We start from the raw sequence: 16,907 nt of genomic DNA, 5'->3' as shown, positions 1-16,907 counted from the left end.
GAAATGGTTTTAGTTTTTGCCCATTGAATATGTTCACTGTAGGTTTACCATATAAGGCTTTTATTATGTTGAGGCATGATCCCTCTATTCCCACTTTGCTGAGAGTTTTTATCTGGAAAGGGTGCTGGATTTTGTCAAGTGCTTTTTCTGCATCAATTGATATGACTATATGATTTTTGTCTCTCAATTTGTTTATGTGATGCATCACATTTACTGTTTTGCAGATATTGTACCAGCCTAGCATCACTGGAATAAATCCTACTTAGTCATGGTGTATGATCTTTCTAATGTATTGCTGGATCCGATTTGCTAGAATTTTTTAAGGATTTTAGCATCTATGTTCATCAGGGGTATTGGCTTGTAATTCTTTCTTTGTAGTGTCCTTATCTGGTTTTGGGATTAGGATAATGCTGGCTTCGTAGAAAGAACTTGGAAGTGTGCCTTCCTCTTGAATATTTTAGAATAGTCTGAGAAGGATAGATTTTAGTTCTTTGAATATTTGGTAAAACTCCCCCATGAAGCCATCTGGTCCAGGGCTTTTGTTTGTTGGAAGTTTTTTGATTACTGTTTGAATTCATCTGTAGTTATTGGCTATTCAGGTTTTTTTTATTCTTCCTGATTGAGTTTTGGAAGCTTTTATTTTTGTAGGAATATGTCCATTCCGTTGAGGTTGTTCAGTTTGTTAGAGGAGAGTTGTTCATAGTATTTATTTACAATCCTTTGTATGTCTGTGGGGTTGGTTGTTACTTTACCTCTTTCATTTCTGATTTTGTTTATTTGGGTCCTCTTCCTTTGTTTCTTGGTGAGCCTGGATAGAGGTTCATTGATCTTGTTTATCCTTTCAATGAACCAGCTCTTGGTTTCATCTTTTGTACTGTTTTGTTTTTTGAATCTATGTCACTTATTTCTGCTCTGATCTTTAGTATTTCCTTCCTTTGGCTTACTCTGGGCTTTTCTTGTTGCTCTCCTCCTAATTCTTTAAGTTGCAGGGTTAGATAATTTATTACCATTTTTTCTTGTGGTTTTTTTTGAGGTAGGCCTGTAGAGCTATGAATTTCCCTCTCAGGACTGCTTTCACTGTGTCCCATAGATTTTGGGTTTTTATGTTTTCATTGCCATTTTTTTGAAGATTTCAATTAGTTTCATCTGATCTAGTGAGTGGTTTAGGAATGCTGTTTCTTTATTGATTTTTTCCAGAAGATTTATCCAGTGATGTCCATGGAGTATTAAAGTCCCCTATTATTATTATATTGCTGTCGATCTCTCCCTTGATATCTTCCAGAAGGCTTTTTTTTATGTATTAGGGTGATCCTGTATTGTGTGCATATATGTTTACCATAGTTATTCCTTCTTGCTTAATTGTTCCCTTTAGTATTATGAAGTGGCTCTCTTTATCTCTTGTTATGACCTTCACTTTGAGGTCTATTTTGTCAGATATAAGTATTGCTACTCCAGCTTTTTTTTTTTCATTTCCATTTGCCTGAAAATTTTTTTCCATCCCTTCACTATCAGTCTGTGTTGAGTCCTTTGTTCTGAGGTGGGTCTCTTGTAGATAGGAAATATAAGGGTCATGTTTTCTTATCCATTCAGCTATCCTATGTCTTTTGATTGGAGCATTTAATCCATTTACATTTAAGGTTATTATTGAAAAGTACTTTTTTGTGGTCATTTTTATTCTTTATGCCTGTGTTCCTTCTTCCCTTTCTGTTTCTTCTATTTACAGCAGTCCGTTTAGCATTTCTTGCATTGCTGGCTTGGTAGTGATAAACTCCCTTATCCCTTTTTTGTCTGTGAAGCTCCTGATTTCACCTTCAATTTTGAATGAGAGCCTTGCTGGGTATAGTATTCTTGGATTCCCTCCCTTGCTTTGCATCACTATGTATATTTCATTCCATTCCCTTCTGGCCTGATGAGTTTCTGTTGATAAAACATTTGACAGTCTAATGGGAGATCCCTTGTAGGTAACTTTCTGTCTCTCTTTAGCAGCCTTTAGGATTCTTGCTTTGTTGTTGATGTTTGCCAATTTATGATGTGTCTTGGTGTTGGTCTTTATGGGTTCATCTTATTTGGGACTCTATGTGCTTCCTGGACTTGTGTGGCTTTTTTCTTCCCAACATTAGGAAAGTTTTCTGTTATTATTTCTTCAAACAGGTTTTCTATTCCTTGTTCTGCTTCCTCTCCTTCTGGTACCCCTATTATGTGGATGTTGTTTCATCTCGTGTTGTCCCAAAGCTCTCTTAGGCTCTCCTCCTGCTTTTAAAATTTTCTTTCCAGTTGTTGCTGTGTTTGTGTGGTCTCTTCTACCTTGTCTTGTAGCTCACTTATGTGGTCCTCAGCTTCTACTACTCTTTGTTGAAGCCTTCCACCTTCCATTGTGTTCTTTATTGCAGCTATGTCATTCTTCATCTCCTCTTGATTCATTTTCATGTTGGTGACATAATCATTCAGCTCCTTATAATTCTCATAGAATTGTGTGTATTTATCTTCCAGACGTTTAAGCATCCTTATAACCATTACTCTGAATTCTTTCTCTGTCCAGTTACTTGCCTCCATTTCATTTCATTCTTTTTCTGATGATTCTCCTTTTTCTTTCCTTTGGGTATTGGGGTTTTTTTTGTCTCCCCATTTTTTGCTGTATTGTTTTAATTACATGTCTTAGATCCAACTGTTTTGCTATCCAGATTCTTTTGGGGGTGGTCCTAAGTAGTTGGTGATTTATGGGACCCAGTGGTGCAGTCTCTCTGATCCCCTGGGCTTGGTGATCTAGTGGAGCCCCCTTCTTGTGCTATTTAGGTTCTTCTGATGTAGTTGGGTTTTGAACGTTGATTTCTCATTCGTGGGTGAAGTCATGCCACGGATTGTCTGGCAATGTGACTCACCCCCGGTTTCGTTGTGCAAGCTGTTATGGATGTGATAGTGGTTCTGGCTCTTATGGAAAGGGCTGTCTGAGGTCTCACTGGTATATGTTCACTGGGCTTTCCTGGAGTTCATGGCCTGGGAAGAAGGTGTCTTGGGGCCTGAGGCTCAGGTACTGTAACTTTGGCCAGTGTTGTGTGACTCTTGTTGAGGTAGCATCACTTTGCAATTCACTATGAGGACCCAGAGCCTGTTACCATGGGGAGCAGTTGTCCCATAGTCTGCAGTTGAGGCAGTGGGACTCTGGCCCAAGTGATTTCCCTCTGAGAATCGCGAGGGGGTCCAGGAGACAGCAGCTGGAGATGTGGGAGTCTCAGTGTCTGTGGTTGAAGCCGTGTGACCTTGTCCGGGGAGGCAAGTCCTCAGTAACTCATCGTGTCTAGAGCAGGCAGGCGGGCGGGGGAAGTCATGGATCCTACAGAGGAGGCCATGGGCCCTTGGTTGGGGAGGCACATGCCCAGTGGCAGCTCTCAGAGGGGCCCAGGAACTGTCTGCGGGGCTGTGTGCTCCTGGAGCCCACACGCTGGAGCGGCGCGATTGTGGCGTATTATGGTGTCCAGATGCCGGGGAGGGGGAAGTCCCAGTTTCTGATTCGTGAGCAGTGCACCCTTGGTTGGGTATGCGCATGCCCAGCAGTGGCTTAAAGAGTCACCCAGGAGCTGTCCACTGGGGCAGTGGGCTCAGGGGGCCTACGTGCTGGAGCGGTGCAACCGTGGAGACCGGATGCTGGCAGCTGGGGAGGTGCAAGATCCAGCTTCTGCTGCAGGAGTCCTGAGCCCTTGGTTGGGTATGCTTTTGCCTTGCAGTGGCTCACAGAGGCACCGGGAGCTGCCTGCTGAGGCGGCGGGCTAGGGGGGCCCGCGCACTTGTGCAGCAGAACTGTGGTGTCTGTGGGCTGGCAGCTGGGGAGGGGGAAGTCCGAGTTTTTGCTACAGGGGCCGTGTGCCCTTGGTTGGATGCCTGCGTGCCCACAAGCAGCTCCCAGAGACACCAGGAAGTCACCTCCCAGGACGGGGAGTCAGGGGGCCCCACGTGCGCTGGTTCAGTGTGACTGTGGTGTCCAAACGTTGGCAGCCAGCACAGGGTAAGTCCGAGTTTTTGCTATAGGGGCCGTGCACCCTTAGTTGGATGCACGCGCGCCCAGGGGCAGCTCCCAGAAGCACTGGGAAGCCGCCTGCCAGGGCAGGGAGTGAGTGGGCCCCATGCATGCTGGTTCGGCACGACTGCAGTGTCTGGAGGTTGGCAGCCAGGGCAGGGAAGTCCCACTTACTGATGTGGGAACCATGTACCCTTGGAAGTGGACGTCCTAAGGTCTGCAAGTCTGCATGCAGACCAGGCAGCAGGACTTTGGCTGGTGTGGCTGCAGGGTCCTGAGCAGTGTCCAAGGCCAGTCTGGGTGATGGTGATGATGAGTTCCTAGAGGATGCCGCTCTCCCCTTCAATATGGTGTGGGCTCCATGCCCGAACCCAGCAGCCCAGGTAGTGCCTGCAATGATGGCAGGGGCTCCCCATCCAGGAGAGCCTGGTCTGCCAGCCCCAGATACTCCTGCAGGATCTAACTGTCCCTCACTCACACCCACAACACACATATACACACACTCCCCTTTCACCCGCTCACTCACTCACACCCTCTCCCGCACCTCCGTCCTGCCAGCTGCCATCTTTTTCCCACTCTAGATTCTTAAGAAAACAATCTGCCAATATTGATCAAGAGCCATAAAAGTGGTCTTGTTTTTATTTATTTATTTATTTCTTGTCTTGCTATTTTATGTCTGGGAATATATTCTAAACACATTCCTGAGAGGTAGAAAAAAAATGTCCTTTATAAACATGTTCCTTACTGCACTTCTGATGACAGAAAATTATAAATAACTAAATATCCATTGTCATGACATGTGATCAGTATAAAAACAATATCACTATATAAAAGGTTCATTCATGAAAAGAACTATGTTTATATGACTATAGCTGTTTAATACAGATGTAAATACGGAAATGTAAAAATTGGGGCAGACTGTAAGAAATGGTAGGTTTTCTTCTCTTTGAGTTTCTTTAATATTGCCATACACTCAGGGAAAAAATCTAAATTTATCCTGTCTAAATATAAAAATGTATATATCAAAGTTACATAGATATAAATACAGATAACAACTTTTAAAAAAACTTGTTTACAATAAACAGCAAAGTTCAAACTGAAAAGGTTTTCAGATTGCAATATAAAGTTTGAATATATGAGCTCTTCTACCGGAAGGACAGTCATTGTTTCTAGCAGTTGGCTGAAATCCCTATTGCTCTGAGGCACTAAGATATGGCCAGTGGGTTAACTGTGATTCTAGGGTGGTGATGGGTGGATTCCATGCACCGTGCCCTCCCACGCTGAGACAAGACGCTGCTTCTCAGGACATCTACGCTGAGCCTGGCCCTGGCCCTGGCCCCGCGCACGGCCCTCCCAGCCTGCCCATGGCTGTCCCCCATGAACGGGATGCTCACTGGCCCATAGATGAGCCTCTCTGCCATTCTGATACTGGCTGCAGGTTTCTTAAATAACGTCAATGTAGAAGACTGTGGGTTATGTTGTGTGAAAAGTTTATTTTACAAGTCTTTTTGAAACTATTAACTCCTCTCTAAAATTAGCTTCCTCCCAGCAGAGAACATTTTCACAAAAGAAAACAATCTGAAGCTAAAAGCTGCATGAAAGTCGCACCTGGCTCACCCAGCTCTCTTGCCAAGATGGAGATGCAAATTACTCTCTGTGAGGTTTGTGGTTTCCCATGTTACTTAAATTAGACAAGCTCTGGTCAACTTATTCAATGCCGCATTCCAGCATTCTTCACCATATACTCATAGACTATAAGATGTGAGATACAGGTGCACGTAGGAGGCACCAAAGTCCCCTGAGCCTCTCGGGACTGACAGTTTGCACCGCACTTGAAGGGACACATCATGAAGGACCACACAGACACCCTGGAAAATGACAGCAGTGGCAGCTGAGCCCCTCAAAGACTGGAATCGCACATGAGCACAAACAATCTTTAAATCTGTGAACCTATCTGATACAATAAGGTAGTCTAAGTTAAGTGTTTAAATTGAAATCACATTCAAAGACTTCGGCTGCTCTTAAAATTTTTCGTCAGAAACATCCAGCATGGGAATACTGGCCACCTTTCCAGTCCCTCACCAATACAACACCACAGGCCACCAAGGTCCCCGAGCCTCTGAGGACTGAGCAGTCAGCACCACACTCGAAGGGACACGTAAAGAATGATTTACAATCACAACGACTCATAAAAAAATTAAGACTCCCAATGTCAAAGAGGAGAGTACTGTAAATGTTTTTTAGTAAGTAACATTCTACACACAGCAATGTCTTTAAATAATATCTCAGAAATCATCCAGTTTCCACAACTTCCTGATATTACCCTTAGTGTATGGAGGAAATTAAGACACTAAAAGTTTTAAGAGTATTAAGTTACAATATCAGCAAAGCCAGTAACATCTTATGGACTGAGGTTGAGAAGAAAAGGAAGGATTCACACTCTGGGATACTTGTTGAAGCTAGGGATGGGCACAGGGGGCCATCTTCGTTACACTCCTCATCACTCAGACATCATTCACTAGACCAGCCATTTTCAACCTTTTTCATCTCATGGCACACATAGCTAACTACAGCGAGAGTCAGCTATTGCATGCTTTAAAAATTCTTGCGGCACACGGGTTGGACTAGACTCTTGGCACTAGACTCTTCTTTCTACTTTTGTACATGTTTGAATATTTCGATAATAAAAAGTTTGTTAAAAGTTAATCTTTTCCACTTACATAAGGTACGTAGAGTTAAAAACATAGAGACAAAAAGTAGAGTGGTGGTTGCCAGGAGCTGGGGGAAGGGGGTTGGGGAGTTAAGTGTTTAATTGTACAGAGTTTCCGTCTTAGAGATGAAGACAGTTTTGGAGAAGGATGGTGGTGACTTTTGCACAACATGATGAATGTATTTAATGCCATTAAACTGTACACTTAAAACAGTGAAGACAGTACATTTTGTGTTGTGTTTTTTAACACAATAAAAAAATTTGAGAAGGAAAAAAAGTTAATCTTATATCAATGAGTCCTAAAAAAGTAAAAAGTAGTCTCAAAATAGTATCCTTAACTTTTCACCTAAACCAGCCTCTTTATTACCCCAAAATGTAGAAAGAAAGAGAGGGAGGGAGCCCTCTGTGCACTTACAGCAGGCTCCTCGTTCAGTGTCTGCAGCATCCAGTTTTCCAGTGCCTGGAAGTCCCGGGGACCTTGGTATTTCACAGCTTCCTGGCCAGGCTTGAACAGCTTCAAGCTGAAAGGGGAACACAGGATTACAGCAGATTTTTAAAGCACTCCAAACTGCTCTGAGCAAAGAACACCGTCATATCAAGGAGCAAGCTGGTTTAGGGAGGCAGCCAGGAAGTGAGTGATCAGTGGGCTGCAGCCAGGCAGTATCTGCCACTCTCTGACGAAACTTGCAAAGAAAAAAAAAACAATCTAGGAGATGATATATTAATTTAATCCTATAGTTTTTAAAGTTTTATATTTTATTCAAGAAAAATAAAGCTGAGGTGGACACATCAAGCCCAAAGCTGTGACTTAAACCCCAGGCTGCAGGTGTTCACTTGTGCAGAGCTCTCAAACTTTCCCTGCCAGGGGTTTGCCATCCTTCCCAGCGTTAGTAGTTGTATGTCCTGCTTTTTCATATTTTTTAAAATGAGAACTGTAGTAGAAACAGCACTGTATCCCCAGGCTGCCGTGACAGCTCCTTGACTTACAAAGCATGAGCATCCAGGTGTAAGAACAACCTTGACAATGGCCGGTGGTTACTCATTTCCCCACAGAGAAGGAATCTTTTCTTTTTTCTACACATATTAGCCTCTGAAGAGGTCTGCAGACAGAGTATGGAGCATTCCTTCAGAGGTGAGCAAAAGACATCGCCAGAGGCTCAAGTAAATGCTTCCAGGCCCTGTATCATGCCACCGGTCATGGGAAAACATGCTCGTGATAACACTTGGTAGAAGGTGTCAAGGAAGGAGGGGGCGGGATTAATTCTTCTATTGACAGAATTAGTAGAAAGTATCAAGGACGGAGGGGGAAATGTGGCTACTGACAGATAAATACACAGACAGGCCTTTTTTGGCAAGCCTGCTCATCTGAAACACCCCTTACATTCTACAGCATGCACCTGGAGTTCGTTAGCAGATGCCCAAAATGCAGTGTCAAAATGTAAGATGTGCAGCGATCAGAACTGTGGGTTTGACTAGCTACCTCCCCAAATGACTTAAAATGAAGTCATTGGCTGCAGTAAATCTTTACATTAAAACAGGCTTAATGGCCTCACCCAGAAGCTAAGAGCCTGCGATGGGCTTAGGTGACTTTCCTAACGTGCCTCCAACAAAGAATATTCATGCCACTTCCTCAGCAGCTTACACTTTTACAACCATAACAAAAAGCCGAAATCTAACCAGATTTGGCCAGTATGCCTGTGACTTCCTGAAGTTTAGCAATGTAAGCAACTCCAAAGTATGATTTCACAATTAAGAATACCCTGCTGGCCGAAACCAGTTTGGCTCAGTAGATAGAGCGTCAGCCTGCGGACTGAAAGGTCCCGGGTTCGATTCCAGTCAAGGGCATGTACCTTGGTTGCGGGCACACCCCCAGTAGGAGATGTGCAGGAGGCAGCTAATCGATGTTTCTCTCTCATCAATATTTCTAACTCCCTATCTCTCTCCCTTCCTCTCTGTAAAAAATCAATAAAATATATTTTAAAAAAAAGAATACGCTGCTGTAAAAAAGAAAGAACTCAGCCCTAGCCGGTTTGGCTCCGTTGATAGAGTATTGGCCTGCAGATTGAAGGATCCAGGTTCAATTCCGGCCAAGGGCACATGTGTGCAGAAGGCAGCCGATCAATGCTTCTCTCTCATCATTGATGTTTCTATCTCTCTCTTCCTCTCCGAAATCAATAAAAAAATATATTTTTTTAAAAAAAGAAAAGAAAGAACTCTTACCATTTGCAACAGCATGGATGGACCTGGAGAACATTACGCTAAGCGAAATAAGCCAGTCGGAGAAAGAAAAATATCACACGATCTCACTCATTTGTGAAATATAATGAACAACATAAACTGATGAACAAAAATACATCCAGAGACAGAGAAGCATTGAACAGACTGTCAATCTTCAGAGGTAAGACAGGGGAGGGATGGGGGTAAGAGATCAATCAAAGGACATGTATGCATGCATATAAACATAACCAATGGACACAGATACTAGGGGGGTGAGGGAATGTGCTGGGGGGTGGCCAAAGGGGAAAAAGGGAGACATATGTAATACTATATGTAATACTTAAACAATAATTTTTAAAAAGAAGAAGAAAAGAATGCCCAGACCCACCCCTGGAACCATATAAAGCTCTGGAAACATGTGCTTGGCCCAGAGAACTAGAAGATGCTACTGTCCTCTCCACCTCCCTTCTCCCTTCCAAGCATCTCTCTCCAAAGAGCTTCAGGATCCTCAAATATCAGAAAGGACCAGGCATTGTCAAACTCATTCCCCATTTCTTTGCTAATTTTAAAAATCAGTAAAACCCAACCTGTGATATTTTCCCAACGTGGTGTGCTTTGAGCAAAAACAAAATAAGCACTTTTTAAAAATCTCTTCTTGATGGACTGAAAACTTCTCTGCCTGCCCAAGTCTGAGATTCTTCCTAAAGTCCATAGAGCCTAGGAATAATATTAGAGCTTCCTCCCCAGACTTTTCAGTCTGACTTCAATTCTCACTGTGGAGGGAGAGAGAGCGCAGGGTACAAGACCAAACTGTTCTGCTACCACCGACCTCCGAATGGGTATTTGGGAGTTTTGGTGATCTATTTCTTTTTCAAGGAGACTGTCGGGGAGCAAATTTATGGGTCACTGTGAAAACAATGTGACGAAAGTTCTGCTACAAGCAATGAGATAGTGCTATGGACTGAACTGTGTCTCCCAGATCAGATCTGTTGCAGTCCTAACCACAGTACCTGTGAATGTGGCCTTATGTAGAAAGGGGATTTGTACGGAGGTAAGTTAAACTGAGGCTAATATGGTGAGCTCTCATTTACTATGACTGTGTGCTTATGAAAGGAGAAATGTGGACACAGAGAGAGAAGGCCACGTGAAGATGGAGGACTGGAGGGATACGTCTACATGCCAAGGAACACCAAAGATTGTTAGCAAACCCCCAGAAGCAGGGAAGAGGCAAGTAGGCTTTCCTGACAGGTTCTGAGGGAGCATGGCCCTGCTGATGCCTGGATTTTGTGCTGCTGGCCTCCAGAACTGAGAATAAATGTCTGTTCTTTTCAACCAGCAGTTTGTGGCACTCTGTTACGGCAGCCCTAGGAGCCTCTTTCAGCCCTGGCCCTGCTCACGTTCTCCCAGATGATGAAGGTTATTTTCTGGCTCCACAGGAGGACCTCAACACTTTCCTGGGCACAGTCAGCCACCTGCAGGGGCACGGGAACTCAATGCCTCCCTCTCCCATCCTCGCCTCCAGTCACAGGGGCCAGGAAGAATGACACAAAAGCAGAGGTACCAACACACACACCCCACGCTCAGGCGTTGATATCCGCTATCCGATTCAGGCCCTGCAACATCTCTATGAGATGAGGACCATTTTAGAGGAAGTAAAAGCTCAACAGGTAACCTATGAATGCCCTCCTACGACTACATTTTATGCAACACATCTGCCTCCTACCTTCAATGAAACAAATCTCTCCCCAGGCACCTATGTGTGATGGGCATGAAAGGTCCTTCCCAAATCACAACCGGCATAGTGTAAGCTCACTCTACCTTTTTTTCAACACAAAACCAGTGCATGGTTTTATCTGGGAGACCTTATATTCTTAATAATGTTGGACACATGATCCAACATGGATCTTTTAAAATCTGTGAAGAGCGTTCCAGACAGATAGCTCATATAGTCAAGTCCAGGTGGAACCTCTACTCCCCTCTCTGCTGCCCCTACTGTGCGCCCTCTCAGCCCTGTGACAGCTCCTGTTGTTTCACCTTCCCTGTGGCATGGTTGGTGGTGCAAACAACCACATGGCCACAGATGGCCAGCTGTTTAAGAGTGGCCACCACAGTCAACCATCTCTGCGGCCCCTGCACTTTGCAGTCACAGGCTCTCAATAGGTGAGCATCCTGCTCCCATGACTCAGTGACCGCTTCTTTGGGACACTCCATCCCAGCAGAGTTTACGTTAAAGGCAATGTGATGACCACAGGACACTGGTGCCTTTAGGTAGGTACACATGGTGGGAAGTTTTATCTCTATTTGACCTGACTTGATGCAGACTTGAACTATGGCACTTAGATTAGCGAACATTCACCAAAGACCAAGAATTCCAGAGTCCTATGTGGAAATGCCGAATTTCCAAATGTTAGGGGAAACCTAACATTTGCTGGGTATGCTCAGAATGGTGTTTGCACACATGCTATTTCATAACAATGTTCAGGGGGTGGGGTGAGTCTCAGTGCCCTACTTTAGACTCAGAAGTTAACCAGTGCGGCCAGAGTTACATGATAACTAGATGGTGGAGCTGGGATTCAACCCTGGCTTCTAGGTTCCAGCCCAGAGTTCCTTCCGCGTTTCCATCCTGACTCTCAGGTTTGGAGATAAACTCAGGTTTTAGACAGACTTTCCTTAACCCATCAATGTGAACAAGCATTTCTGGGCTGCAACAGCCAATCCCCCGCCGTCATCCTGGAAACAGCACCTTCCCTTTTTTGGAGAAGGGCTCTCCACTGCCATGTGGTCTGAATGGGGCTGCTCTTTTCCTGTGAGATCCTGCCTCTCTGGCCACAAGACTGTACCCGGAATGAACACCCGTTTAAGCTGGGCCAATGAGTGGTGGGCCAAGTCCACCTGGCAGCAGAGACACACAGCCAGAAGGTAAAGACATCTTAAGGGAGACCCACAAAAACAGGCCCCCAAATCTTTGGAGCTGAGTCTCAGAGCTTCCCTCACACCCTACTAATGAATCCCCTTCTTTGTTTATTAAGCCAGTTTCAATTTCTTAAAACCAAAAAACTCTTTTAAATGTCAAGAGAGGAAGTCATGTTCCTTGTCAGAACCACTGTATCCCACTTTGTTACCTTTCTGTCCAAAAGAAATAGCCTTGTGCTAGTAACATGGGAAATACTCTAGGAAGATGCTTAGGAATAACAGAGTGATCAAAAATCAATACTAAATTGATGACAAAATTTATACTCAATTGTGTAATGTCCTCGTGAACATCAAACATAACAGGACCTCATAGAGACCACCACTTTTATCTTGAAAACACATGTTCCTATAAACAGGAAAAGCCAACACTGATTAATCAAAGGCTTTTTCCATAGAAGGTACAAAAAGACACCTAATATAGACCTGGTGTTAAATATCATCTTTCCTAACAACAGGGACTGCCTGCTTAAATTCAGCAGCCCCTCACACCTCAGAACTACACAGGAAGGTACCAAAAATGTAACTTGGGCTTTCTTTGGCCAAAGGCAGCTGGCCAAAAAGAGTGGAAAACCTGGAAGATACAGGAAGCATGTGCCCTTCCCACTTACGTGGGGTATCCTCGCACCCCCTGCTCGGAGCACACGTCTGAGCTGGCCGTGCAGTCCACTTTAGCCACGTAGATTTTGGCATCTTCCATGCTGTTGTACTTGTCTCCCAGTTCGTTCCAAGTAGGCTGCAGCCGCTGGCAGTGCCCACACCTACAACAAGGTGAGAGTAACAAGTGTGCTGAGTGCAGGGTCAGAGGATGCCCAACCCTCGCCCCCCTTCAGCCATTTCCACAGGGCAATGGGGCTCTAGCATCCCTTCTTTACACCACAACAGAGATGGGTTAGCTCACAATCAGTACAAAACCTCACTCCCCTGCTTACAACCCACCCCCCTGAAAGTCCCTGCAGGGTTCTTATCATGACATCCAAATTTAGCAAGGTACTGTGCTAGGTCCTCCTTGAGGTGCCCCTACTGACCTCCCCCATCACCTCTGTGCCCCAGCTGCCTCCTTCCCTTGCAGTCTCCCCCTGTACTACACTGCAGTATCTGCAGTTTTCTGAAAGGGCCAGAGCCTGGCTTGCCCTGGAATCACCACATGAGCTCTAACACTTCCTCCCTAAACCCACCTAGCTCCGTGGTCGGCAAACTGCGAGCCACATGCAGCTCTTTGGCCCCTTGAGTGTGGCTCTTCCTAAGCCTTAGGAGTACCCTAATTAAGTTAATAACAATGTACCTACCTATATAGTTTAAGCTTAAAAAATTTGGCTCTCAAAAGAAAGTTCAATCGTTGTACTGTTGATATTTGACTAATGAGTTTGCCGACCACTGACCTAGCTAATTGCTGTTTGCCCTTCAGGTTTAGTTCAGCTGTCACTTCCTCCAGCCCTGACTTCTCAGGCTATTTGGTGCCCATTCTCTTCTCTTCCTCTACGGATGCAGCTTAACACTTTTTGCTATAATTGCCCCGTTATTATTTAGTCAGGTCTCCTCTACCATATACCCAGTATCTGCAAATGCAAGCCTGCCCCAAAATTAAGTCAATTCTGTATACTCTCCAATGAGAAGCTTTTAAAAAGTTTGTGTCCACTCACACTTCTAAATTTGATATAATCAAATGTATGCTGATAATAGTTGTATGAATTTAACTACAGATATTTTTAAATCACCGATCACTTACAATAATGTTTACTTGGAATTATTGCTTCGTGCTGTTCTTTACATGTCTTAACAGTATCAGCATCTTTCGCATCAACTAAGTCTATTGTCATATAGCTGATCTTCTTTATTGTCTGCTGTCTGCAGGGCCATGATTGAATTCTAAAAACTTTATCTCAAGCTTCTAGCACAGTCATTACAGCACATGGTACTTTTTCCCCATTCACCTGCTAAGTGTGCATGCACGATGTCTACAGTGTAACTGCTTGCTGTGCTGCTTTCTAAAGTGATCTTTAATGCTTTGAGGATGCTTGCTTATCCTCAAAATAACTTCTCAATAAGATAATTTCTCTTCTTTCCTGACAGATGATCTCTATAATACATACCTAAAGGTAGCACAAAATAAAGTGTGCTTAAGCCAATGTATCTTCCCTAAGCAGCTCTTTCTTGGGCAGCTAAGAGAATCCCTGCTTTATAAGATATTCCAAAACAGTATGATTCCCTCTTTTTTAAAAGATAATTGTGAGGGAATTATATCTATGTATATGTAGTAAAAGGGCCGGGACGACAGCATTATCCTTTCCACAACTGTGTTCCCTGTATCTAGCACATGCCTGTGGTATACTTAAGTGTTCGGCAATTTCTCAGTGATAGATCCATGGGTGCCATGTAGTTAGCACTTCTGGTTTGGGACCCTTCTGGCTACAACATGAACCTCTGAGACAGCAGCTGCATTCAGAAGGCGTCTTGTGGCCATGAAGCAGAGCAAAGCTACCTGGTCCTCACAAGGAGGTGGCCCCAACCTTCCCCTCGCTGTCACCACCAGGTTTAGTCTGACCTGCAAACCAGCCCTACAGAAGATACTAGCACAAAATCTACAGCAGGGCTACCCTATATCTGTCAAGTTCAGAGCAAAAATACGAAGATCAATGTTTTCTCTGCAGGGTACCCCTGATCTCAAATCACATGTGGGCTTCCAGTATCCCACAGAAACTGAAACTGGAATGAGATGAGGGATTGGGGAGAACCCACTGCAAATTCTATCTGAGGTCCAATCTGCTGTTAAAGTGTAACTTTTAAATGTCATCATAGAAAACCCCACATATCTGTTTAAATATTTTGTAGTAGACTATTCAGAAGCAAAATAAAAACTTTGCCTTAGCTGGTATGGCTAAGTGGATAGAGTGTTGGCCTGTGGATTGAAGGGTCCCAGGTTCGATTTGTCAAGGGCACATGCCCAGGTTGCAGGCTCCATCCCCAGTGGGGGACACGCAGGAGGCAGCCATCAATGATTCTTTCTCATTGATCAATGATTCTCTCTCATCTCTCAATGATCTCTCTCTCCCTCTCTCTTCCTCTCTGAAATCAATAAAAAATATTTTTTTAAAAAAGAAAGGTTAGGTCTTAAAAACAAACAAACTTTAAGTTACTTTTACTGGGGGCATCCACCTAAAAGATTATAAACCACATAAATGAAAAAAATAATTTACTTAATAACAAGAGCTCAAATTTGCCAGTCTTCTCCCTCACTCAGTCCAGAACTAGCTGGTGAGTATTACAGATTCTCCAAAATTAAAACTCCATTCCATGCATGGACTTATTATGTCTACGTAGTTTTTTTTCTTCAAAAAAATAAACAGAAAATAGAGACAGATTTATTCCACCGGAATTAGCTCCAATTAAGTATTGTACATAATTGAAATAGTTACTCTAAGAATACTCCTTCCCAAAGTAACTATTAATACTGAATAATTATTTTATGTACTTTTCTATACCACAGTGGTTCTAAAAATCCAAGTCAGTTGGTTCTTGGGAACTTGAAACACTGTTAATACATGATAGCTGTGACTCAAACCCGCCCCCGAAAGTTGATTTAACTCCAAGTAAACTGAATAAAACCCAGTAATAACTTGAATATGGGGAAAAAGGGAAAAAAAGTTCCTCCAACTTCGCCAGCACATTTTCTGAATAGGCCGTTTTTCTTAGGTATCTTCTCTCTGTTCCTTCTTACATCCCTTTCCCACATCTCAATGAGCTTCTCCCCCACCCTGGGGAAGGAGGCCAAATTCTGCACTAAAGCCTGCAAACTGCCTTGTGCCCAAACACTAGCTTTCTGCTCTGCCCCGTGAGGACTTCCCTTCGCTGCGGTATCCGGGAAGAAAACACCACCTGTGCCGGTGTGAATGACAGGAAGTCCTTCGCTAGGACAGCTCCCAGGGTAGGGGTCTCTGAGGGTAGCCCCTGCCCCAGAACCACGGCAAGAGGTAGCGTCCACCCTCCACGGTGAGTTCTGCCAACTCACACTTTCGGGATGAGCAGGCCCCAAGAGAGCAGAGGGGAGGAGCCAGAAGACAGCCTTGAGCCGAGGGCCAGTGGGCTCTGGTCACAAGAGCACAGCCCCAACCACTGGAGCTGCGGGGGCGTCCCCCGGCGGCGCAGGAACCCTCTTCTGCCTGGGCCACCCTTCCCACCCTAGGAGCACACAAAGTAGGAATTCACACCTCTGTGAGTTCCTATTTTCCCATTAAACCCTCAGGCAGACGATTAGCCCTGCGGCGCGTGCACGGAGTCCGCGGCGGGACCCCTGGTTGCTTGGGAATTATTTGGGGGCAAATCCTATTTCTTTCATAAAGTAGATACTAAGGAAAAGTTGAGGAGGTAAAAAAAGGACCTTGTCTCTGAGAAGCCCTGTTGTAAGACGGGCATTGCGCTGGGTAATTGGTCTCATTTACAGTCCCATGCCCTGTGAGGCTGGCATGATTACATTCATTTTATAGAAATCAATGAATCCAGCAGCCCCAAAGGTCCACGAGTGCCCTTCCCCTGGCCGCGTCCAGGGACTGGGGGAGGGGGCCTTGGGCAGGGGAGGGACGGCCTATTCCGCCACTTCCTCCCACCTCCGGCTTCCGCTTCCTCCTCCCAAGCAGGGTCTGTAGTTCCAGACCTGCCTCCCACCCAGGAAGCTGGCACCTGGTGTCAAACCCCCCCAGCCTGCCGTCCTGCAGCAGCAAGAAGCTGAATGAGAGCCAGCGGGCCGCCTCGTGGAATAGACTCACTGAGCAAGTCATTTCCCTTCCCGAGCTCCTCTCCCCAGCCATCAGCCGCGAGTGACAGTAACACACACCTCGCCTGCCTCTCAGCGTCTGTGTGGGAAGCACAGTGAAGTCACAGAGAGGAGACGCTTTGTGATGTGAAAGTGCTGTGCAAAGGTTAGTTGATACTGTTATCATGATTCTCATGGAACAAAGAGGCCGACACTCTAAATCTAAGCCTTGGGGGACGGGGGGGGGC

The 16,907-nt window shown here is 44.8% G+C and overlaps 1 protein-coding gene across 1 annotated transcript in view; it reads right to left on the bottom strand.

The window, feature by feature from the left end:
- TXNDC5 (thioredoxin domain containing 5 (endoplasmic reticulum)) overlaps positions 1-12,701 on the bottom strand; it is a 29,714-nt gene extending 17,013 nt beyond the window's left edge. The window contains exons 1-2 of the mRNA XM_006761129.2: positions 12,521-12,701; positions 7,138-7,243 (exon numbers count right to left, since the gene is read on the bottom strand). Coding sequence (XP_006761192.1) covers positions 7,138-7,243; positions 12,521-12,609 — 195 coding nt within the window. The 5' untranslated portion in view covers positions 12,610-12,701. The remainder of the gene's footprint in view (positions 1-7,137; positions 7,244-12,520) is intronic.
- Positions 12,702-16,907: the final 4,206 nt, after the last annotated feature.

This window comes from Myotis davidii, unplaced genomic scaffold, assembly GCF_000327345.1.
Source record: "Myotis davidii unplaced genomic scaffold, ASM32734v1 scaffold76, whole genome shotgun sequence".
Lineage (NCBI taxonomy): Eukaryota > Metazoa > Chordata > Mammalia > Chiroptera > Vespertilionidae > Myotis > Myotis davidii.
This window is presented reverse-complemented; position numbering and strand designations above follow the sequence as displayed.